The sequence below is a fragment of the Lontra canadensis genome, unplaced genomic scaffold (assembly GCF_010015895.1).
Source record: "Lontra canadensis isolate GAN:19392208 unplaced genomic scaffold, GSC_riverotter_1.0 scaffold16, whole genome shotgun sequence".
NCBI classification, from domain to species: domain Eukaryota; kingdom Metazoa; phylum Chordata; class Mammalia; order Carnivora; family Mustelidae; genus Lontra; species Lontra canadensis.
Window position 1 is genome coordinate 19,825,596 of NW_022631010.1, and position 24,779 is coordinate 19,850,374.

General features: G+C 46.0%; 1 protein-coding gene and 1 long non-coding RNA gene across 2 annotated transcripts in view; both read left to right on the forward strand.

Annotated features, from left to right (window-relative positions):
• The window catches only part of KAT14 (lysine acetyltransferase 14), a 34,082-nt gene extending 31,148 nt beyond the window's left edge, over positions 1 to 2,934 (forward strand). The window contains exon 10 of the mRNA XM_032859240.1: positions 2,227 to 2,934. Within this exon, the coding sequence (XP_032715131.1) occupies positions 2,227 to 2,400 (174 nt within the window). The 3' untranslated portion in view covers positions 2,401 to 2,934. The remainder of the gene's footprint in view (positions 1 to 2,226) is intronic.
• Positions 2,935 to 6,505: 3,571 nt separating this feature from the next.
• On the forward strand, positions 6,506 to 20,184 carry LOC116868668. Its single transcript, XR_004382878.1, has 3 exons — positions 6,506 to 7,141; positions 19,528 to 19,629; positions 19,780 to 20,184. It is a non-coding gene; the product is annotated as an uncharacterized LOC116868668 (long non-coding RNA).
• Positions 20,185 to 24,779: the final 4,595 nt, after the last annotated feature.

The window sequence follows — 24,779 nt, forward strand, 5'->3', positions numbered from 1 at the left end:
GTAAGGAATTCCCCTCTCAGAATCTTTCTGGTAAACTTTCATTTCAGAACCATTTGGCTGGGGCATCTGGGGGGCTCAGTCATGTCTGCCTTTGTCTCAGGTCATGATCTCAGGGTCCCGGGATTGAACCCCATATTGGGCTCCCTGCTCAGGGGGAGTCTGCTTCTCCCTCTCCCACTGTGTGCTTTCTCTCTCTTTTTCTGTCAAATAAATAAATAAATAAATCTTTAAAAAAAAAAAAAAAAAAAAGAAACCATTTGGCAAGGAGGATTGTGTGTTACATGGGCAAGATTCCTTTTTAAAAAAATTTATTATTATTTTTTATTATTATTATTTTTATTAACATATAGTATATTATTAACCCCAGGGGTACAGGTCTGTGAATCGTCAGGCTTATACATTTCACAGCACTCATCATAGCCCATACCCTCCCCAGTGTCCACAAGCAAGATTCCTTTTAAATAGAGGAAGGAGAGGGGGTGCCTGGGTGGCTCAGTGGATTAAGTCTCTCTCTTTGGCTCAGGTCATGATCTCAGGGTCCTGGGATCGAGTCCCACACGGGGCTCTCTTCTCAGCAGGGAGCCTGCTTCCCTCTCTCTCTGACTGCCTCTCTGCCTACTTGTGATCTCTGTCTGTCAAATAAAATAAAATCTTAAAAAAAATAAATAGAGGAAGGAGAAGATAAAATGTTATTTTCCAGTTTTTATTATTTTATTTTTATTTTATTATTATTATTTTTAAAGATTTTATTTAAGAGAGAGAGACCAGAAGCGAGAGAGAGCATGAGGAGGGGGGAGGGATGGAGGGAGAGAGAGAGAAGCAGACTCCCCACTGAACGGGGATTCCCAACATAGGACTTGATTCCAGCACCCCGGGATCATGACCTGAAGCAAAGGCAGACACTTAACTGACTGAGCCACCCAAGCACCCCGTTTTTCCAGTTTTTCATGAAATGTGCTTAACACTTCCCAGATGCCAGCTGAAACCTGGAAGCGTTTTCTAGAAGTTGGTTTCCTCTCTCCCCACTTGGCAGTTAGTATGTGCTCCCTTGTGTGGTGCTGTGATGAGACTCAGTTGTACCATACCACTCAGAGCCACGCCTTTCCCCCACCAGCAGGGGCCTGCGGGCAGCCCTAGGGTCTGCAGGCAGTGCAGGGGTGACACTTCCATGTGTGTGCCTCTAGAAGGCGTGGTGCAGGGTCGGTTCTTACTGAGCAATCAGCGGGTGGGGGGCAGGAGTGTTCACCCTTATGAGCAGGGCCCGGCCCTCAGCCAACCCATAAACCCCAGGCCCAGACAGAGCCACTCAGCTGGGCAGTAGTACCCGATGGTGCCGTGGCGCAGGTACACAAGCGTCATGCTACAAAATTAATTTCCCACACTCGCAGTAGTGCTGTGGGCCAGAATGTGAGTGAAACAAAGGAAAGAGGAGAGCTGTCTACCTTAAGAGAGGGCTCTTAAATCTAGGCCTGGGAGGAAACAGGGGTTACAAAATCTCAGGACCCTGCCAACCTCAGTATTTTGGTGCCTTCCTCATTAGAAAGCGGGGTCTTAGTTTATATGACTTTGGTTCTGATTAAGAATCTTAAGAATTTGCCTCATATTAATAGGATGAGGGTCACTCTTCCCCCCACCCCATGATTAGGGCAGTGCTGAATACAGAAACCTAAAGCAGTTCTGTCAGTTTGGGAGGGATGGCAGGGGGCCTGTGGGATTCAGAAGGTCTGTACCGGGTCCTTAGGTCTCATAACTAGACAAAAGTCCCAATACCTCGTATCCAGCCTCGTAACTTAGCATCTTTTCTAGTGGGTGTAGGAAGGGCATTGTTACAAGTTTGAGTACAAGATAACATCTAGTTTTAAAAAGCAGAACTGCTCATCTTGTTCTCTACTTCTTCAAGATTGTCAGAGGGTCAGGTATTGATGTGTGTGATATTTGGAAGTGTAACTGAAGTATAAACAGAGTCATCCAGTTGACAGTAAACTGTCCCCGGGCTCTTTGCTCCAGAGAGCAAAAACACCCAGCGCACCATCCATTTCCTCAGTCTCGAGCGTTTCCGTGAGCGTGGGCCTCGGCCGCAGAGAGTGACCGGGGCTCCCAGCTGTCACCCGCCCTGCTGTCCCCGGTTGCCATAACTACCTACCTCCACTTCACAGACTTCCCTCACCTACTCACTTCCCTCAGGCTCTTTGATTCTCATTGGGTACTCTTCCACCCTTTTGGCAGACCTGCATGGGCAAGGATGTAACCCTTCACGTCTCAGCAAGCAACCCTGCTATGCTGCTCTACCAGAAGTTTGGCTTCAAGACTGAAGAATACGTCTTAGATTTCTACGATAAGTATTACCCCCTGGAGAGTACAGAGTGTAAACACGCTTTCTTCCTGAGGCTCCGGCGCTGAGGTGAACGCAGCGCTCCACAGAGACAAGTGTGCTGCTCGAGGTGGGTCCTCACCTGGGCCCGCAGACATGTGCTCCTGTCCCCATGGGCCCTCATCCCAGATGTTCCACCGGAGGCTAGACAGGCGGTGGGCAGTGGGATTGAGGAGCCAGCAGCCCTTCAGCCAAAGCGCTGTCCTGTGCACCTGCTGAGGCCTCGGCCCCCATCTCGGGACTCTGCCAGAACTGAACGATGCCGCTGCTGTCCCTCCACGCGGCAGCTTGCGGGAATAAAGGAGTGTCTAAACTGATGTTCTCCTACTGTAAAGGGTGAGGAAGTGTGGTAGCCGTGAATGATTGATTGAGGCCATGCCCACGGGGCAGTAGCCCATCAGGGATGGCAGGAGATCCAGCCCTCAGAGGGAGGCCAGCACTGTCCCAGCCATCAGTGAGCCGTCATTGAACCCATGAGCCCTGGAGAACTTCTAGGGCACTGAGCTTCTGCCGTCTCTCCCTGACTTTGGCCATGGTCGAAATAAACAGAGTGTTTGTGTCCATGCGTTTTACCTGCTCTGCTGTTAGCATCTCCCACTAGGGGACCCTTGCTCCCCGTGCCTGTGCGGCTGGTTTGGGGTGGCAGCAAGACTCTGCTGCTGGCTGGAGGTGTGGGTGGGGGAAGCAGAGCCAGCTGGGGACAGAGCCTGTGTTGTCTGCAGGGCCAGGCTGTTGGGTTGGGGGGGCGGGTGTTAGAGATGGACTATCAGGCGGGCTGTTTTGGATCCAGCAGGAGCTTTTCCAAAAGTATCAGATGTTCTCAGATAAAAAATCTTTCCTTGTGACAGTCTATGGCCAGAGCTTCAATCTAACCAATTTGCTTTCAGACTCTCTTGAATGAAGAGCAGTGGTTCTTAACTTGTAGGGACACAGATCCCTGTGAGAATCCAAAGAAGACTGAACACTCGCTAGAAAACTGTGCATGCACATTTAAAATCTTGCCTCCAAGATCTGTCAGGAGCCTGTTCTAGGGGCGGCCACGCTTAGATCCAGCCCGCATCCCTTCACTCAAGAGGCCCTCGCTGCTCATCTGTGTGAGCGCCACATGGTTCTGTCCTTAGAGAGCAGCTCGGGCTCCATGCCACCCTGTGAGGGCCGGGAGCAGCATTACCTCCCTCTCTCCCTCCCTCCTCTTCTTTTCCTCTCTCCCTCCTGCCCTTCTTCCTGAGGATTCTCTACCTTTTAAAGATTTGGGGATTATGACCCAACAAGTAACATGAAGAAAATGACATTTCCCAAACTCAGAAACCAGCTTGTGATTGTTATATGTGAACAGAAAGCCTTTGCTGCAAAATGTGGTGGAAGCAACCATCTCCGTAACTTCAAGGAGCTGAGGAATTCTGTGATTGCCTTAACCGACTCTTTGTTTTGCATTTTTAGTTTTTATTTCTTGAAGGATTTTATTTTATTTTATTTTATTTTTTTTTTTTTTAAGATTTTATTTATTTATGAGAGAGAGAGAGAGAGCGAGCACAGGCAGACAGAATGGCAGGCAGAGGCAGAGGGAGAAGCAGGCTCCCCGCAGAGCAAGGAGCCCGATGCGGGACTCGATCCCAGGACGCTGGGATCATGACCTGAGCCGAAGGCAGCTGCTTAACCAACTGAGCCACCCAGGCGTCCCAGGATTTTATTATTATTTTTAAAGATTTTATTTCTTTGACAGACAGAGATCACAAGTAGGCTGAGAGGCAGGCAGAGAGAGAGTGGGGGAAGCAGGCTCCCTGCTAAGCAGACAGCCCGATGCGGGGCTTGATCCCAGGACCCTGAGATCATGACCTGAGCCGAAAGCAGAGGCTTTAACCCACTGAGCCACCCAGGCGCCCCTTGAAGGATTTTATTTTTAAGTGAACTCTATGCCCCATATGGGGCTCAAACTTCAACCCTGAGATCAAGAATTGCACGCTATATTGACACAGCCAGCCGTGCACCCCACATTTTTTTTTAAAGATTTTACTTATTTATTTATTTTGACAGAGAGATACAGCGGGAGAGAGAACATAAGCAGGAGCAGAAGGAGAGGGAGAAGCAGGCACCCCACCGCGCAGGGAGCCCAATGTGGGGCTCAATCCCAGGGCCTTGGGATCATGACCTGAGCTGAAGGCAGACACTCAAAGAGTGAGCCACCCGGGCGCCCCACCCCACGTTTTTAAATTATGGTGCAGCAACCCCCCCACACCACTCAGATTCAGTGATAATCAAGATTTTCACCACATTTGATTCATCTGTCCTTTGCTAAATATTTTAAGGGAATCCCAGATATCATATAATTTCATACCTACTTTGGTAGATATTTCTAAAAAAGAGGGATATTTTCTTACATAACCTTAATGCCCATTACCACTCACAAGGTGAACCCCTTTTCAGAATTAGCTAGTAGTCAGTATGTAGTTACACTTACGGGTTGTCTCAAAAGTGCCTTCACAGCGGTTGGTTTGGGTCAGTGTCCCAACTGGGGGTCACACGGGTGACAGTCTGTTCGTGTAGATGTGCCCTGCCCTACTGCAGTCCTGCTTCGGCGTCGGGCCTGGGCTACCTCCAGAGATGGGCCTGGTGACCTCAGTAGAGCAAGCAGCTGCTGGTTTTGATCTGCCTTTGGCCTTCCCCCAGGCTGACACCATAGAAACCTCCAACCACCCTCTGGAAGTGATCCCAGTGCCTAGGGCAATGGCTGAGGTGTGGAAGAGTCTGCTCAAATCAAATCTCAAAGTTATAATTTATTTTGAAACTTCAAAATTCCCAAGGAAGGAGGAGGGCGGTGTGTGTGTTTTAAAAAGCTGAGGAGCCCCATCTTCAGCCGTGTGTTCCTGAGGAGTCTGGATTGTCCTTGACCAGTAGCCAGACCTCCCTGCCCCTGGGAGGTGGCCTGTGGTAGCTGAATCAGCTTTCAGGGCCCACATGCAGGTGGGAGTGAGACCAGAATTAACCATGTCCTTATTTACCCAGAGTCTTCTAGGGAGGTTGAGCTCTTTGCAGGAGGATGTTTGAGAACCAGAATCGTAATTTTGAATTTTCTAAAATTTAATTAACGTGCTTTATGCAAAATGCACATCACCTAAAAGCCACACTTCTTTGGGACCGTCTCTAAAACCATCTCCTGTGAATGGGCTCACTGTCCCCACTAAGCCCTAGGGGGAAGCATTCCGGGTCTGCTCCACAAGGGCTGGGTGGCACGGCACACTTTTTGGTTAAGAATATGCTTCTGGTATCTACTAGCAGAAGATTGGGATAAAAAAATGTATCTCAGTACTGGGGAGGGCTGTGGAATGGTTTTAAGATTCTACATTGGTACCCACTTACCTCATACTTGTGCATTCATCAGCAGGAACTGCACTCCGGGAAACAGGCTGTTCACTCCGACAATACCCTGCCACAGCTTGCTCCCTTGTGAGAGGGTTGATGGTATGTTTGCTGCAATAGGGCACAACAAGGCCCAGAAAATCACTAACGGAGGACCCTGAACTCCAAGCCAGGCAGCCTGGCGTCAGGCCACAGCTCTCCCCACTCCGACCCCGCCCTGGGATGGGGAGGTTAGGTGGGAGTTCCGGGAGGGATCAGCATGTGCTTGGCTCACCACTATTCCCAGGTCCTAGAACTGCCGGGCACAGGGATGGTACCCGCTGAGGCTTGGCTGAGTGAGGAGAAAATTAAGTGTCTTACTGTGTGTGTCTGGGCTTGATAGGGGAAGAGGAGAGACAGCAGTAGTGGCTCTCTTTCTTTTTTTCCATTTTCCAGATCGCACATGCACAGACTCTTTCTATTTATCACAAATTAAAATTTTCTCACTTCTTGGAGTCTGCATGAGCACAGGTCCCTTCTCTCTGCCTGGGTGAGTAAAGGCAGCTCCTACCTCTTCGAAGCTTGCAATACTTTTTTTTTTTTTTTTAAAGATTCTATTTATTTATTTGACAGATAGAGATCACAAGTAGACAGAGAGGCAGGCAGAGAGAGAGAGGAGGAGGCAGGTTCCCTGCTGAGCAGAGAGCCCGATGTGGGGCTCGATCCCAGGACACTGGGACCATAACCTGAGCCGAAGGCAGAGGCTTTAACCCACTGAGCCAGCCAGGCGCCCCAAAGCTTGCAATACTTAACACGGACAGGTTCCACTAGCTAGGGGAATCCTACCAGAGTAACCAGAGACTGTAACAGATTTGGGTTTGATGAGCTAAAGGAGAAGACTGAAGGTTGCTCAGGTAAGAGCTGGAAGGGGCCCATAGTTGTCACGCATAGTACGTTCAGCTTTGGGCAAGCCCACAGATGCAGAGGGCAGCTCAGTCTCCCCCGCTAGCTTCACTAAATGGTTCCTTCCTGTGGGTGACGTTCTAGCATGCGTCAGTGTCATGAAGGCCACTGGTCCAAGCATGGTTCCAATGGAATGCCCTCAGCCCTCGGGGCAGCTGGAGCCTCTAGGTGTTTGTCTCTGGTGTCATGCAGCCAGACATGTGCTGATAAATGTTTGACCACAGCTGGGGCGAGGGTCAGGGAGACTGGAACCATATGTCAAGGGCCGATTTCCTGCATTTGCTGATTTCCTTGGTGTTGACATTCTCACCGTGGCGGATCTGAAGCTACCAGTGAGACGTCACTGAACCCACACCTGGGAAGTCCTGCACGTAGGAGACACTGTCACACAGTGTTGCCGTCATATAGATACAATGGATGGAAACCACCTCGAGAGCAGAGCTAACTGTCACGTAGTAAAATCAGCCTGTGGTGAGTTTTGAGAATTTATCACCTTGATTTTGAACGTGATTCATGTAATTTTATGTAATTCAACATTTAATAATGGCTCACAAGATCCCTGGAAACCCAACCATCAGCTCCTTCATGCAGCTTACCCTGGGCTCTTGGAGAGCAGGGGCTGGCCTCTCCCCTGTGGGTCCTCTGAGCTGCAGACCCATGGCCACATGAGCCCAGGTGAGGAGAGAGCTGCGGGTGGGGCTGGGCCGGGGAGGTCAGGGAGGTCAGGGAGGCCAGGGAGGCTGCTGGAGGCCCGAGGAGCCTTCGTTCCAGCCTTACGTGTCGATCCATCTGTCCGTCCACGGCTGCCGTGGCCTCTGAGCTGGGTGCGGGCAGACCTCCCTGGAGCTTCAGCACTAACAGACTTGCTTGAAAAAAATTCTTTTTGGATTCAGGTTCTGTTCACATTTTCACAATTCTCAACATTACGTGTGCCCAGGGGAAAAACATCATGGGCTGCTAGGCTATCGTTTCAATTGTTAGAAATTCTTTTTTTTTTTTTTTTTAAAGATTTTATTTATTTATTTGCCAGAGAGAGAGAGGGAGAAAGAGCGAGCACAGGCAGACAGAATGGCAGGCAGAGGCAGAGAGGGAGAAGCAGGCTCCCCGCCGAGCAAGGAGCCCGATGTGGGACTCGATCCCAGGACGCTGGGATCATGACCTGAGCCGAAGGCAGCTGCTTAACCAACTGAGCCACCCAGGCGTCCCCAATTGTTAGAAATTCTTGAATTAAGGGGTGCCTGAGTGACTCAGTCGGTTAAGTGTCTGCCTCGGGCTCAGGTCATGATCTCTGGGTCCTGGGATCAAGCCCCACATCAGGCTCTCTGCTCAGTGGGGAGCCTGCTTCTTCCTCTGCCCTTCACCCCACTGTACTCTCTCTCCCACTTTCCCTTTCTTTCAAATAAAATCTTAAAAATTTTTTTTTATTAAAAAAAGAGAAGGTTAAATATCACTTGCTTTCCTTTCTTTCTTTCTTTTTTTTTTTTTTTAAGATTTTGTTTACTTATTTGACAGAGAGAGAGAGATCACAAGTAGGCAGAGAGGTAGGCAGAGAGAGAGGGGGAAGCAGGTTCCCTGCTGAGCAGAGAGCCCGATGTGGGCTTGATCCCAGGACCCTGGGATCATGACCTGAGCTGAAGGCAAAGGCTTAACCCACTGTGCCACCCAGGCACCCCTATCACCTGCGTTCATCAACTACTTCTCTCATGGGTGACTGTCAAGAACTAGAAGAGAATTAGTGAACACCGATGATCAAGAATTGCATATAAAAATTTTAAACCTAGTATCTGATACTTAAAAAAAAAAAAAGAAATTATGGTTATGGAAGCCAGACCAACTTCCTCTGGGAAACATTTGAAGACTTTTTTGGGGAAAATGGTATACAAATTCAATAGTTAGTGCCATATCACTGTCTTTCTCTTCCTCATATAAAGATCATTTTCTTCAAGCCCCAGGTAGATGTGCCTCATCTTTCCCCGATACCCTGTGTGCCGTGCAGATGTCCTTTGGTTCGTGCTCCATGACAGGAGGCAGCCGAGAAGGGCCACCTCTGCCTTCCCATCACAACAGAAGAACTCCCTCCGAACCTGTCGTGTCAGTGGGCCACGCACCATTATCATCTGACAGTCCTGGGGGCATGGCAGCAGCCGCAGAGGGAATAGCCTGTGTTGCCTGTGGTTTACAGTCTTTAGGAGCTGTTTGTTTTTAACCAGTCTCTCTTTAAAAACAGAAACCACTCGGGGTGACTGGGTGGCTCAGTCGTTGGGTGTCTACCTTCCACCCAGTCATGCAGTGTTGTGGGATGAGCCCCAGGTGGGGCTCCCTGCTCGGCAGGGAGCCTCTTTCTCCCTCTCCAGCTCCCCCTGCTTGTGTTCCCTCTATCACTGTCTCTTTCTGTCAAATAAATAAATCTTAAAAAAAAAATAAAAATGGAAACAACTTGATCAAAATTATAAAATGGAATTTTGAAACTATTGAAATGTAGTGTTAGGGAATAAAGTGAATGTAAAGAACTAGGGGAGAGGCCATTTCTGATGCCTCCCCACCCTGTATTTTCACTTGGGAAACATGAACAAGACTTCATAAAAGGTTAGTTTGTGTCAAAAGACTTAGAATAGCCAACACAATATTGAAGGAAAAGAACAAAGTTATGGATGCCTGGGTGGCTCAGTCCATGGAACATCTGCCTTTGGCTCAGGTCATGATCCCAGGGTCCTGGGATCGAGTGCGGCATTGGGCTCCTTGCTCAGCCAGGAGCCTATTTCTTTCTCTGCCTGCCATTCCCTGTGCTTATGCTCTCTCTCTCTGACAAGTAAATAAAAAATAATAATAATAGCAAAGTTGGAGGACTAACACTACTCAATTTCAAGACCACTGTAAAGCTACAGTAATCAAGGCAATGTGGTAGTGGTGAAAGAACAGACACATAGATAAATGGAACAGAATAGTGAGCTCAGACAAGCTGATCTTTGACAGATAAGCAAAAACAATACAGTGTAGAGAACATAGTGTTTTCAACAAATGGTGATGAAACAGCTAGATATCCACATGCAAAAAAATTGAATCTAGGTATAAATCCTACACTCAAAATGTATTCACTCAGTTATATTCCATTTATATAAACTATAAGACTCCTAGAAGATAACATAGGAGAAAACCTAGATGGCTTTGGGTATGTGATGACTTTTTAGGTACAACATCAAAGGTACTATCCATGAAAGAAAGATTTGATAAGCTGGACTTTATTAAAATTTAAAACTTCCACCCTATGAAAGACAGTGTCAAGAGATTGAAAGAAAAGCAACAGACTGAGAGGAAATCTTAGCAAAGCACACATCTGATAAAGGACTGTTATCCAAGATATACAGGGAACACTTAAAACTCAACAATAAGAAAATGAACAATCTGATTTGAAATTGGTGGGGCACCTGGGTGGCTCAGTTGGTTAAGGGTTTGCCTTTGGCTTAGGTCATGATCCCAGGGTCGTGGGATAGAGCCCCACCTTGTCAGGCTCCCTGCTCAGCGGGAGCCTACTTCTCCCCTCCTTCTGCCCCTCCCCCCCACTCGTGTGCATGTGCGCTCTCTCTATCCCCTCTCTCTCTCAAATAAATAAAATTTTTTTTTAAATTTTAAGATTGTATTTATTTGTCGGAGAGACAGAGAGTGCACAAGCAGCAGGAGCGGCAGAGGGAGAGGGAGAAGCAGACTCCCCACTGAGCAGGAAGCAGGCTCAATCCCAGGGTCCCAGAGATCATGACCTGAGCTGAAGACAGATGCCTAACCAACTGAGCCACCTAGGCACCCGAAAAGTAGACATAGTCTTAACCATATAATCCAGCATCATACTCCTTCATATTTACCCAAGTGAGGTGAAAATTTGTATCCATACTAACATTTATTCATAACTGCCAAACCGAGGAAGTAAGCATGATGTCCTTCAGTAGGTAAATGGAGAAAATACTGTGGTCCATCCAGACAATGGAATATTTTTCAGCACTAAAAAGACATGAGCCATCAAGCATGAAAAGACATGGAGGGAACATAAAGACATATTAATAAATGAACTAAATAAAAGCCAATCTGAAAAGACTAGATACTGTATGATTCCAACTATATTAAATTCTGGAAAAGATAAAACTGTGGAGACAGTAAATGGATCAGTGGTTTCTGGGGGCTAGTGGGGGGAAGGAGGAATTAATAAGCAGAGCACAGAGGATTTTTAGGATAGAGAAAATAGTATTAATCGTAGTATAACGATAAAATTCATTATATATTTTGTCCAAACGCATGGAATGCACAACATGGAAACTGAACACTAATGCAAACTATAGACTTTGGATGAAAATGATGTGTCAGTATACGTCATCCTGTAATAGACAAAGCACTGTGATATAGGATGTTGATAATGGGGGGAGTCTGTGCGTAGATGGGGGCAGACTTATATGGGAAATCTCTGTACTTTCTGGTTAAATCAGTGTGAAACTAGAACTACTCTAAAAAACTCAAATCCATTTGAAAAAAGACAATCCAATTTAAAAATGGGCAAATGGGGGCGCCTCGGTGGCTCAGTTGGTAAAGTGTCTGCCTTCAATTCAGGTCATGATCCCAGGGTCCTGGGATTAACGTTGGGCTCCCCACTCAGCAGGGAGACTCCTTCTGCCCCTTCCCCCCTCTGGAGCTCTCTCTCTCTCTTGCAAATAAACAAATTCTTAAAAAAAAAAAATTAAAATGTGGGGGCGCCTGGGTGGCTCAGTGGGTTAAAGTCTCCTCTGCCTTTGGCTCAGCTCATGATCCCAGGACCCTGAGATTGAGCCCCACATTGGTCTCTCTGCTCAGTGGGGAGCCTGCTTCCCCCCCACTCCCCACCCTGCCTGCCTCTCTGCCTACTTGTGATCTCTGTCTGCCAAATAAATAAATAAAATCTTTAAAAAAAAAAAATGAAATGGGCAAATGATTTGAAGAGGCAGTTCTCTGAAGACGATATACAAATGGCCAATAAGCACATGAAAAGATGTTCAGCACCATTACTTTTTAGGGAAATTCAAATGATACTAGTGTGGCTCTAATCAAAGAGACATAATCCGTGTTGGCAAGGCTGTGCAGAAATTAGAGCCCTCATACACTGCTGGTGAGAATATAAAATGTTGCAGTCACGTTGGAAGACAGTTTGGCAGTTTTTCAAAATGTTAAACGTGGAATTGCCATATGACTCAGCAATCTTCTCCGGAGAAATGAAAACATATGCTCACACAGAGACTTGTACATGAATATTAATTGCAGCATTATTCAGAAATAACCCCCAAATGGAAACAACTCCAGTGTCCATTTGTCCAGAAATGGATAAACAAATACGGTGTACAAATATGGCATGCACAGGCAATGGAAAATACCCAACAATGAAAAGGAGCAAAGCACTGACAAATGTTCCGACATGGATGAAACAGCCTGCGTGAAAGCATTTCAAAACATCACATTCGCTGAAAGAAGCCACACACAAAAGAATTATTGCATGATTCCTTTTACACGAAATATCCAGAAAAGGCAAATCTCTAGAGACAGAAAAGTTAGGGGCTATGCAGTGTGGAGGTAGGAATGGGAAGTAGCTGTAAATGAGTACAACATTTCTTTTTGAAAATGGCCTAGAATGGGATTCCGGTGGTGGTCACACAACTTAGTAAGTAGGCTACAAAATCACTGATTCCTACACTTATAATGGGTCAGTGTTACCATATGTAAATTATAGCACAATAAAACTGTTACTTTTTTTTTTAAAGGAGAGGAGAAAGAAGGGAGGAGCAGTAGTAAGAAGAAACCCCAGGTCCCTTTGCTCGAAGTCTGCTACCCTTGTTGTATCCCCCCGACCCCCACCCCAAGGAGGGAAATGGACTGCTACTCGGTGCTCAAACTAAAACCTTGAGCCTCAGGTTACCCGATCCTACTTCCTCCTGGCCCATTAGGGCAAAGTTCTGCCATTCAGCTTTCTAGATGTCTCTCCACTCTGACCGACCCTCCTCCCCTCTCCCCACTTTCTATCACCTTCTCTAGGCATCTCTTGCCCAAGTTGCTGTGTGAACCTTCTCCATGTCTCACTACTCCCATCCACTTCCATACTGCCACCAGGTGGTTAGTCTTCTTTTTTTTTTTTTAACTGGATAGTTTTGTATGTAAATTATTATAAACACAGTAGAGAACATTTTTTAAAGAAAGGAAAAAACAAGGGCGTCTGTGTGGCTCAGTTAAGTGTCTTCTTTCAGCTCAGGTCATGATCCTGGGATCGAGCCCCACATCGGGCTCCCTGCTCAGTGGAGAGCCTGCTTCTCCCTCTGCCTGCTGCTCTGCCTACTTTAACTCTCTATCTCTCCATCAAATAAATAAATGAATAAAGCTTTTTTAAAAAGAAAGAAAGGAAAACACAATTTTGCGCTCTACAATTGCCTTCATTTTGGGGAGGTCTATTTCTTTTTTGAGCACAATGTAATCATGATACAGATGAAGTTTCGTGCCCTGAGAGTGTCACTTAATGTTTATATCCTCATCATTTTTTCCAATTGCTAAATGCTTTTCATGACCAATTTTCAGTGGCTCTATTTTCCTAGGTATACTGTTGATGATCATTAAGATGTCTGCTTTTGCCAATAACACTGCAGGGACATATCTGTGCTTAAGGATTTTTGCCATGGATTGTATTTGTTTAACTTCCATATAGATTTGCAGAAGTGGAATTCTTAGGTCAAAGGATGTGAACATTTTATTGCCACTTTCTCCTCATCAATACAGTTCTTAACGTACTAAGGTGTCACTCTCGCCCCCAAAATACCAGGTTTGGGTATTATCACTCAAAACATTTTTGGCTAATTTCAAATAGGCAATAATTTATCACTTAAATTATTAGTGTGCTTGAACATTTTCCATTGTTTGTTTCCTAGTAGCACTTCTTTTATAAACTCTTGGTGGCCTCTGTCAATTTTGAGGCAATAGAGGAATCTTGGTGCTTCTCCTTATTTATTTATGTCCGTTCTTTCTGCAGTTAAAGTAGTGATTTTTCTGAGTCTAACTGGACTGGTCCCATCTGAGGAATTTCTGGGGAGGGTCCCTTGAAAATTTCTTTCATATTAAAGAGGGAGGTACTGATAGGAGGGAGGGCAGGAGCAGGGAGGGACCAAAACAACGCATAGGCAGGCCTTGGGACATTTTTTCCAGACCCTCAGCTGGTCCTCATCCAACTGCACTACTTAGTTCTGAGTCCAGGGAGCAAAGACTATCAGGAAAAACTGGTCTGCTTAGCCGAATTCTCCTGTCCCTCTGCTCCCATTAGGCTTTGAAATCCTGGCCATCCCTGGACCCCGGCTTCCTTCTCTGGGCTCCTCCTGGTCAGCTACAGTGGACTGCTCTTTTTGCCCACCCAGGCCGGGCCCTATTTTGAACCTTGTGGAAATTTCTGTCTTCTGTCCTAATTCTCAGGTCCTCTGAATCACAGAGGTACGTGGTGTGGCTGTAAAAAGTTTGGCCTCCGGGGCACCTGGTGGGCTCAGTCGGTGTTGCATGAGACTCTTGATCTCAGGGTCCTGAGTTCAAGCTTCACATTGGGTGGGGAACTTACTTTCTAAAAAAATGAACAATAAGCACATTTTTTAAAAAAAGAGTATGGCCTCCAGATTGTTTGGGGTTGACTCCTGCACCTGCCACTTGCCCACTGTGCCTCAGTTTCTCTATCTGTTTCTCTATTTGTTATCAGTATCTCTATTTCAACATGTCATTAGTTGTGGCGAACACCTGTGATACCATGTGGAGTATCTGGCATGCCGCCTGGTAGCTGGTGGGCACCCAGTAATGCTGGTTGCCCTCAGGGGAGCGGAGGAATCCCCAGTTAAAGTGGGGCTGGTACTACATGTACCCCAGCCTTGCCCCACAAACCCCAGGGCCTGGATCCCATTCATGGAGCCCTTGATGTAGCATGTCTGGGACATGGCCAGGGCATAGGGATTGGTAAAAGCTCCCCAGGTCTGGTAAATTCTAATGGATGGCCAAGGTGGAGAACCCCAGGCTAGAGGATCTAGCCAAGGATGGAAATCTGTGTGCCTCCTCTCACATCCTCTGCACCCCCCGATACAACACCCCTGCTCTTCACCTTCTCTGCCCATCTATAGACTGGAAACCAGATTCATTCGCTTTTAGGCTTCAAAAGTCTGCACGTGGGAAGGTGTAAACTAATGTTTGGGGAAAGCAAAGAGCTTTCCCCCAAGGTCGTCAGGGATTCCCTGGGGCGGTTGAAGATAATGTCAGGAGGCGGGGGGGGGGGGGGGCAGGGTGGGGGAAGACTCTAGAGGTGAATCAGGCAGGATGCTTTGGACTGCAAGGAAGAGAACCCCAACTCAAGGTGGCTCAAACAACCACCACCACCAATTATCATTCTAGCGGAAGTCTAGAGGCAATATGTCCCATGGTCACACAATTTATTAGCTTATTACCTAGGTGACATTATGCAAGTAACTTAAGCTCAGTTTCCTCATCTGTGAAAAAGGACTGTTGCATGTACAATGACTTAATATAAATAAAGGTCTCATAACAATCCCTAAATTGTTTTATAACCACTAGCTACTGTATCCATCAGTCATTGCTATATAACAAACAAATGCAAAACCTCAGTGGTATACAGCAGTAAGTCTTTCTTTCTTTCGTTCTAAATATTTTATTTATTTATTTGACAGAGAAACACAGCACAAACAGCGGGGAGCAGCGGAGGGGGAGGGATAAACAGACTCCTTGATGAGTAGAGAGCCGAATGCAGGTCTCAACCCCAGGACTCTGGGATCATGACCTGAATTGAAGGCAGATGCTTAATGGACTTAGCCAGCCAGGTGTCCCTGTAAGTGTTTATTTCTTATGTATCTGTTGCTAGGGGTTGCTAGGGGTTTGCTGGGCCACTCCAGATCTGTGTGTGCAGCTGGGTTAGGCTTGGGTTTGCCCCACCTGTGTTCCTTCTGGTTCCCAAGGCAACACTGCATCAGGTGCCAGGGGCAAGCTCTTCTCATGGTAATGGAAGATGCAGAAGGCACTGGAGAAACATAACGCCTTGGTCAAGAACCAGTGCATTCTCACTCTGGCCCTTTTCCTTTGGCTGATACAGGTTAGATGTCCCAGCCCAGTATTGGCAGGGAAGGGAAGTAACCTCTACCCATTCCAGTGGGTGGGTATATAAAGCCACACGACAGGGGCACCTGGGTGGCTCATTGAGTTAAAGCATCCAATTCTTGGTTTCGGCTCAGGTCACGATCTCAGGGTCATGAGATGGAACCCCATGTTGGGCTCTGCACTGGGCATGGAACCTGCTTAATATCCTCTCTCTCCCCCTCCCTTTGTCCCTCCCCTTCTTCACACACACGCAATCTTTCTCTCGAAAAAAAAAAAAAAAAGAAAGAAAGAAATTCACATGGTAAAGAACGTGAATTATAAACAGTCTATAAAAGAAATGTGAATCTGTGGATTAGATGGAAGTATTATTTTTTTTTTAAGATTTTATGTATTTATTTGACAGACGGAGATCACAAGTAGACAGAGAGGCAGGCAGAGAGAGAGGAAGGGAAGCAGGATCCCTGCTGAGCAGAGAGCCCGATGCGGTGCTCGATTCCAGGACCCTGGGATCATGACCTGAGCCGAAGGCAGAGGCTTAACCCACTGAGCCACCCAGGTGCCCCTGGAAGTATTCTTCTTCTTCTTCTTTTTTTTTTTTTTTAAGATTTTATTTATTTATTTGACAGAGAGAGAGATCACAAGTAGGCAGAGAGGCAGACAGAGAGGTGGGGAAGTAGGCTCCCCGCTGAGCAGAGAACCCAACTCGGGGCTCAATCCCAGGATCCTGGGATCACGACCTGAGCCGAAGGCAGAGGCCCAACCCACTGAGCCACCCAGGCGCCCTTGGAAGTATTATTCTTTAATGTTGTTATATTCAGAATATATTCTCATTTCTCCACAACTTCCTCTTTGACCATGGGTTATTTAGAAGTGAGTCATTTAATTTCCATATCTTGTGGAAAATTTCCATATATCTTTCTGTTATTGATTTCTTTACTTCTCTTGGGATCGGAGAACATACTTTAGTATCAATGTTAAATTTCTGAAGCTGATGACTGCACTGTTGTCCTATTCTTAGGAGCACAAATACACATTGCACTACTTATTTAGGGGTAAATTTCCATGACATATGTAACTTACTCTCTAATGGTTCAGGAAGAAACTGTGTGTGTGTGTGTGTGTGTGTGTGTGTGTGTGTGTGTGTGTGTGTGTTTATGCGTATGTCTGTGTGTGTGTGTAGAGATCCCAAGTAAGAGAGAGAAAGAGAGGGAGAAAGTGAGAGATGGAGGTGGGAACACATATGAATCATTTAGCAAATAAAAATAAAATGAGAAGAAAGGATAAGCTAATAAGCTTCTCCCACCCCCACTCCTCAAGGTGAGTATCCTTCCATATCTTCTCCATACCACACACAAACTTATACTAATATATGTATTCATACATGGGATTTTGTTGTTTTATACAAATGGGATCATTCTCTGTGCATTAATTATCATGCAGCTGGATTTTCTCGCCTAACAATACATCATAGAGATTCCCTCCAGGTCAAAAGACCCAGGTTTAAACACAGCTGCATAATATTCTGCAGGTGTACGACTATCACAGTTTCTTCGCCCACCTCCCTAACGATGGCTACTCCAACAGTTTCCAGTTTTTTGCCACTACACACAAGGAAGCAAAAAGCAGCTTTGTGCATATAACGCACCGCATGGGTGCCGAGGCTGTGACTCACTTCTGAAACTGGAATTAGAGTCAGCACCACAAGTTCTTTGTGATGCACTAAGGCTCAAAGCTGTTCAGCAGTGGGAGGAAGGCCGGTCTCCAGGGGCCATCTGGTTTGGTCCCGCTGCATGCAATCCCAGCCTTTTCCAGAGGAGGGCCAGAATGTCCTCGAGGAAGCGGGGCACGAAGAGACTGTCGCAACCTGTCTGCTGGCTCTTGGCAGGTGCCCCGTATCTGCCTGGCAGGGAGTCCCACAAACCTCACGCATCCTTTCCCAGCTAGTCCACGGGTGCCTGTTGGTTATATAACTGTAAAAAGTCTTGCCTAGGCATTGTAGGCAGAGCCCAGGCTTCTGTAGGTGGGGCCACATATGGTGACAAGTGGCCTGTTGGATGCTCGGGTGGAGTCCACTTCCAGCACAGTGACTTTGGCAGAGATTGTCGGTTTGCTCTCCACGTGGGACACAATGCCCCACCGTGACACTAACAGTTGACATTCACGAACTGTGGCCTTGGGCCAGCCACTGAACTCAAACCACATCGTTTCATTCCCTCCACAACTCTGTGAGGTCTGAGAGTGTAGAATCCTGTTACATTGCTTTCCTACTGCTGCAATAGTTCTGCATAAAAACACCCCAAAACATAGCTGTTTGAAACAACCACTGATCATTGGCTTGTGATGGTGTGAGTGAAACCCTTTCGGTTGGGCAGTCTTCCTGGTTTTGCCTGGGCTCCATCATGCATCAGCCACAGGTCAGCTAGGAGGCTCTGCTTCCAGGAGTTGGGGGGCAGTGGGTGGCTGCAGCGATAAGGGGTTTTGATGTGGGGGAGGGGCACCCCATCCTCCAACAGGCTAGCCTGGGCTTGTTTACATGATGGGGGTAGGACTGAGGGGGAAGACAGGTGGGGAGGTAGAGGGGGAGAAATAAGGGGGGTGCCAAGTCTTGTTAGGTCTAGCTCAGAATGGGCACAACATCGATCTGCCACATTCTGTTGTCTGAAGCAAGTCACAGATTTGAGGGGTGGGAAAACAGGCTCCACCTCCGGGAGGGAAGAGCTGTGAAGTCGCACTGAGAAGGGTGTGGATACAGGGGGTGTGGAGGTTCATGGGAATTTTGGCAATTTATCTCACTGGCTTTTGCAGGTCAGAGGAGTGAGGAACCAAGAGGTGTCTTAAAATTGCCCAAGCTCGGGAAGCCAGAGAGTAGGGGATGTTAACCTAGGCAGTCAGACACCAGAGACCATGTATTCAACCTCCTTCCCATCTCTCCAAGCCTCGGAGGGCTCCCTGACTGTGAAGACAGCCCTCAAGGATGTCATTCTCTCCAAAAACTCCCAACAGAGCAGTCATCCTCAAGAAGAAAATCATCTCCAAAGACCCTGAGCTCCTTGCAGGAGGGACAGAATTTGGAGGTGACGTACCAGTGGACATGTGGATGGGTGACTCCGTAGATGGTCAGGGAACCCAATGCATATGCAATTGGACGACTGGCAAGTACAGCAAGTGGAGGGCTCCAGATGACACAAACTCATCTCCGCTTGGGTTCCACTGAAGCTGAGGGCAGGAAATAAAGAGATCAGAGTGCCTGGGGTCTGAGTGCCTGGGGTCTGAGGTCAGCCTTTGCAATCAAGGAGACATGAGCAACTTTGGTCCTCTGAGCTGGGGAGAGTGAGGGCAGAGCCTGCCTTCCTTCGGAGGAGGGAGGGCCCAGCCAATTTTTGAAGGTATTTTCCAGTCCTTAGGCTTGGGATGATCATTTTCCAGGTCTTCTTTTTTTTTTTTTAAGGTTGATTGATTGGTTGATTTTTGAGAGAGAGGGAGAGAGTGTGTGAGCGAGCAGGGGGAGGGGCAGAGAGGGAGAGAAAAAGTCTCTAGCAGACTTCCTACCGAGCATGGAGCCCGACTCATGACCTATGCCATAATCAAGAGCCAGCTGTTCAACCATCTGAGCCGCCCAGGGCCCCTCCATGTCTCTTTTAAATTTTACTTTTAAAATGTATGTATTTTACTGAGTCAGCTCGTTGGTTTTTTGTTGTTGTTGTTGTTGTTGTTGTTTTTTAACCTAGGAATACCAGACACCTAGGTGAAGAGCGCTGTAGGAAGGTCACTTGTGCCTCTCTGACTCGGCATGCTCCAGGGTCACCTCTTTTCTCACCTTTGTCCCATTGGTGATTTTTGCTGGTTCCCAACTGTCATAGAAATGGAGTCATCCTGAATCCCATGCTTTCTTATGTTCATACTTGTAAATTTGGAGGACTGGAGCTCCTTGAGGGTAGGACTAAGCCTTAATCACCACTGGCCTGTTCCCTTCCCCCCAGGCTAAGGCCGAGCAAGGTGCCCAGTGGATGTTCCTTCCATGAAGGCCAGCCTGCCTCTCCACAGCACGTGGTGAAGGGGAAGAACACAGGCTGCCTGCATTCAAACCTGATATTCACTTACTGCTGTGTGACCTTGGCCAGTTACCTAACCTCTCTGTACCCAGCCAGGGAGACCAATAGCACTTGCCTTATAGGGTTATGGTGATCGTTATGTGCATCAGTATTTATAAAACTCTTCCAAATGTCTGGAACATAACGAGGCTATTACAATGTTTGTTAAATGAAAACATGAAAATATGTCTAAAGACAGGGCTCTGCCTCTTTTTTCACCACTGTGTTCTGAGTCACAGGTCGGCAAACTAGGCCTTTGCACCACAAGATTTTGTAAATAAAGTTTTATTCGCATACAGCGACACCCATTGGTTTGTGTATTGTTTATGGTTCCTTTCCCATCTGTAATGACAGAGTTGAGGGGTTGCAGCAGAGAAAATATGGCCCACAAAGCCTAAAACATTTACTATATGGCCTTGTCCAGAAGTTTCCTGACCCTTGCTCTTGGTTTTCTAAACCCTCCACCAACAAGGCCATGCTGTACCTTTAATGCAAACAAACTGCTTTGACCAGGGGGGGAGAATGGTTTCTGTGGATGTGGTGGCATGTTCACATGCCCTCGGTATTATCTGTGTGTGAAAGCCCCTTGACTTCCAAGGGTTTCCTTGGCCTTCATCCTGGTCCTCAAGAGCTGAGCCTCTGGGGGCCTTTCGTTTGGGGAGGTGGGGTAGGTTTGAACTTGTAATCTCTCTGTGTGGGAGGAGAGAGCACATGCCCTCTGGGAATGAAAGGCCCACACAGAGAGAGACGGCAGGCTCCCTCCCCGCCACAAGGGGCACAGTCACAAAACAGTCCTGTTTGAAGTAGGTTATTAAGTGTTGGCCTCAGGGCTGAGCTCTGGCAAGCCTGCCATTTCTTCTAGTGCTTTCCACCGAGCTTGCATTGGAGATTACTCAGGAAGGCGCCAGAGAGGAGATAATGAGATGCAATTTATTATATAAATCTGGGGCTGGTGTTAGCAGGCCGGCAGGGTTTAATGGGACATCGCCCAGAGCCTTGCAGAGAATGGCTGTGATGTTATTCCTGGCAACACAGCCGCCCACAGTTCATAAGATCACTTAACAGTCCACTGCCTTCACACATTCATGAATGAATTTGCCCTGTTTCCTGGGTCCTATTGCCAATTGAAAAACAAAACAAAACAAAATGGTAAGACGGCAAAACATACTTGATAGGAGCATGCGGGGGAAAAGGATAGAAGACTTTAGTGTTTTTATAGGAAAAATCCAGTCAAATGGCACTGTGAGGGCAGGAGCGTCTATTGTGACAATCTTTCTGGAAAGCAAACTGGCAAAATGCATCAAGAACTTTAAAATAGTCATGGTCTTTGACCAAGTCTGCCCAATTATACTAATGAACAGTCCCCTCTGTTAGTCAGCTCTCATCACAATTCTGCTATGTAACAAAACACTCCCAAACTCAGGGATTTATACTGATAAACAGTTTTCTCAATGTCAAGAACCATGAAGAATCACAGGTTTTATATATCCCAAGTTGGACTGGCCCCATGGGCAGTGATGAGGCAGAATGGAGGCAGTGTCCTCAGGAATTCATCCTCAGGAATCAGAGGTGTCATAGGAGGATTTTGATGAGCCCATCTTCATATTAAATCTAATACACCTTCACTTCAAATGCTGGTTGCAGGAAGACTAAAGGAAGCAGTCTAGAACACAGGAGGCATAACTTTTAGTATGTTTATGCCACTGGGTCTCAGGGATGATGGTGGGGTGGTCATGGGACCACCATTCCCCTTCTTGCAAAATGGAAATAATACTTACTCTCTTCCTGGCTCCCTGGGAAGCCATGAGGGTGACATGGATCAAACAAGGATTCAGAGTTGCTCAGAAGAAGATGCCAGTCCAGGCTCTATGTCTCCCTCACTCCAGGGCAAATGCCTTGGAACAAGGCACTTTAATCAGTATACTCCCAGGAGGTGTGGAAAGAACCAGGAAGTAATGGAGTAATGGAATCTACAAGAATGTCACCCATGAGGGGGACTTGGTTTCTTTGGTTTGTATTATCCACACCTCCTAGATCTGTGCCTCGTGTATAGTGTGATCAAAAACAATTATTGAATCAATGAATAATTTCCAATACTTATCCCCAAAATGCAAATGAGGAAACGAAGACACAGAACTTATTTTCCTCTCTCTCTCCTGAGCCTACTCCCTCAGTCTATCCTGTGCACCTGATTCCCCGGCCCAGGCTCTTTTCCAAGCAGCCCAACAGAAGACAGCATTTACCCACTGATAGCTTTTTTTTTTTTTTTTTTTTTTAAATTAAAAAAAATTTTTTTTATAAACATATAATATATTTTTATCCCCAGCGGTACAGGTCTGTGAATCGCCAGGTTTACACACTTCACAACACTCACCATAGCACATACCCTCTCCAATGTCCATAACCCCACCCCGCTTCTCCCAACTCCCCTCCCTCCAGCAACCCTCAGTTTGTTTTGTGAGATTAAGAGTCACTTATGGTTTGTCTCCCTCCCAATCCCATTTTGTTTCATTTATTCTTCTTCTACCCCCTTAACCCCCCATGTTGCATCTCCACTTCCTCATATCAGGGAGATCATATGATAGTTGTCTTTCTCCAATTGACTTATTTCGCTAAGCATGATACCCTCTAGTTCCATCCACGTCGTCGCAAATGGCAAGATTTCATTTCTTTTGATGGCTGCATAGTATTCCATTGTGTATATATACCACATCTTCTTTTTCCATTCATCTGTTGATGGACATCTAGGTTCTTTCCATAGTTTGGCTATTGTAGACATTGCTACTATAAACATTTGGGTGCACGTGCCCCTTCAGATCACTACGTTTGTATCTTTAGGGTAAATACCCAGTAGTGTAATTGCTGGGTCATAGGGTAGTTCTATTTTCAACATTTTGAGGAACCTCCATGCTGTTTTCCAGAGTGGTTGCACCAGCTTGCATTCCCACCAATAGTGTAGGAGGGTTCCCCTTTCTCCGCATCCTCGCCAGCATCTGTCATTTCCTACCTTGTTAATTTTAACCATTCTGACTGGTGTGAGGTGATATCTCATTGTGATTTTGATTTGTATTTCCCTGAGGCCAAGTGATGTGGAGCACTTTTTCATGTGTCTGTTGGCCATCTGGATGTCTTCTTTGCAGAAATGTCTGTTCATGTCTTCTGCCCATTTCTTGATTGGATTATTTGTTCTTTGGGTGTTGAGTTTGCTAAGTTCTTTATAGATTTGGGACACTAGCCCTTTATCTGATATGTCATTTGCAAATATCTTCTCCCATCTGTCAGTTGTCTTTTGGTTTTGTTAACTATTTCCTTTGCTGTGCAAAAGCTTTTTTTCTCAATGAAGTCCCAATAGTTCATTTTTGCCCTTGCTTCCCTTGCCTTTGGCGATGTTCCTAGGAAGATGTTGCTGTGGCTGAGGTCGAAGAGGTTGTTGCCTGTGTTCTCCTCAAGGATGTTGATGGATTCCTTTCTCACATTGAGTTCCTTCATCCATTTTGAGTCTATTTTCGTGTGTGGTGTAAGGAAATGGTCCAATTTCATTTTTCTCCATGTGGCTGTCCAATTTTCCCAACACCATTTATTGAAGAGGCTGTCTTTTTTCCATTGGACATTCTTTCCTGCTTTGTCGAAGATTACTTGACCATAGAGTTGAGGGTCTATTTCTGGGCTCTCTCTTCTGTTCCATTGATCTATGTGTCTGTTTTTGTGCCAGTACTATGCTGTCTTGATGATGACAGCTTTGTAATAGAGCTTGAAGTCCGGAATTGTGATGTCACCAACCTTGCCTTTCTTTTTCAATTTTCCTTTGGCTATTCGAGGTCTTTTCTGGTTCCACATAAATTTTAGGATTATTTGTTCCATTTCTTTGAAAAAAAAATGGATGGTACTTTTGATAGGAATTGCATTAAATGTGTAGATTGCTTTAGGTAGCATAGACATTTTCACGATATTTATTCTTCCAATCCAGGAGCATGGAATATTTTTCCATTTCTTTCTGTCTTCCTCAATTTCTTTCATGAGTACTTTATAGTTTTCTGAGTATAGATTCTTAGCCTCTTTGGTTAGGTTTATTCCTAGATATCTTATAGTTTTGGGTGCAATTATAAATGGGATGGACTCCTTAATTTCTCTTTCTTCTGTCTTGTTGGTGGTGTAGAGAAATGCAACTGATTTCTGTGCATTGATTTTATATCTTGACACTTTACTGAATTCCTGTACAAGTTCTAGCAGTTTTGGAGTGGAGTCTTTTGGGTTTTCCACATATAGTATCATATCATCTGCGAAGAGTGATAGTTTGACATCTTCTTTGCCGATTTGGATGCCTTTAATTTCCTTTTGTTGTCTGATTGCTGAGGCTAGGACTTCTAGTACTATGTTGAATAGCAGTGGTGATAATGGACATCCCTGCCGTGTTCCTGACCTTAGTGGAAAAGCTTTCAGTTTTTCTCCATTGAGAATGATATTTGCAGTGGGTTTTTCATAGATGGCTTTGATAATATTGAGGTATGTGCCCTCTATCCCTACACTTTGAAGAGTTTTGATAAGGAAGGGATGCTGTACTTTGTCAAATGCTTTTTCAGCATCTATTGAGAGTATCATATGGTTCTTGTTCTTTCTTTTATTAATGTGTTGTATCACATTGATTGATTTGCGGATGTTGAACCAAACTTGCAGCCCTGGAATAAATCCCAGTTGGTAATGGTGAATAATCCTTTTAATATACTGTTGAATCCTTTTGGCTAGTATTTTGGTGAGAATTTTTGCATCTGTGTTCGTCAAGGATATTGGTCTGTAGTTCTCTTTTTTGATGGGATCCTTGTCTGGTTTTGGGATCAAGGTGATGCTGGCCTCATAAAATGAGTTTGGAAGTGTTCCTTCCATTTCTATTT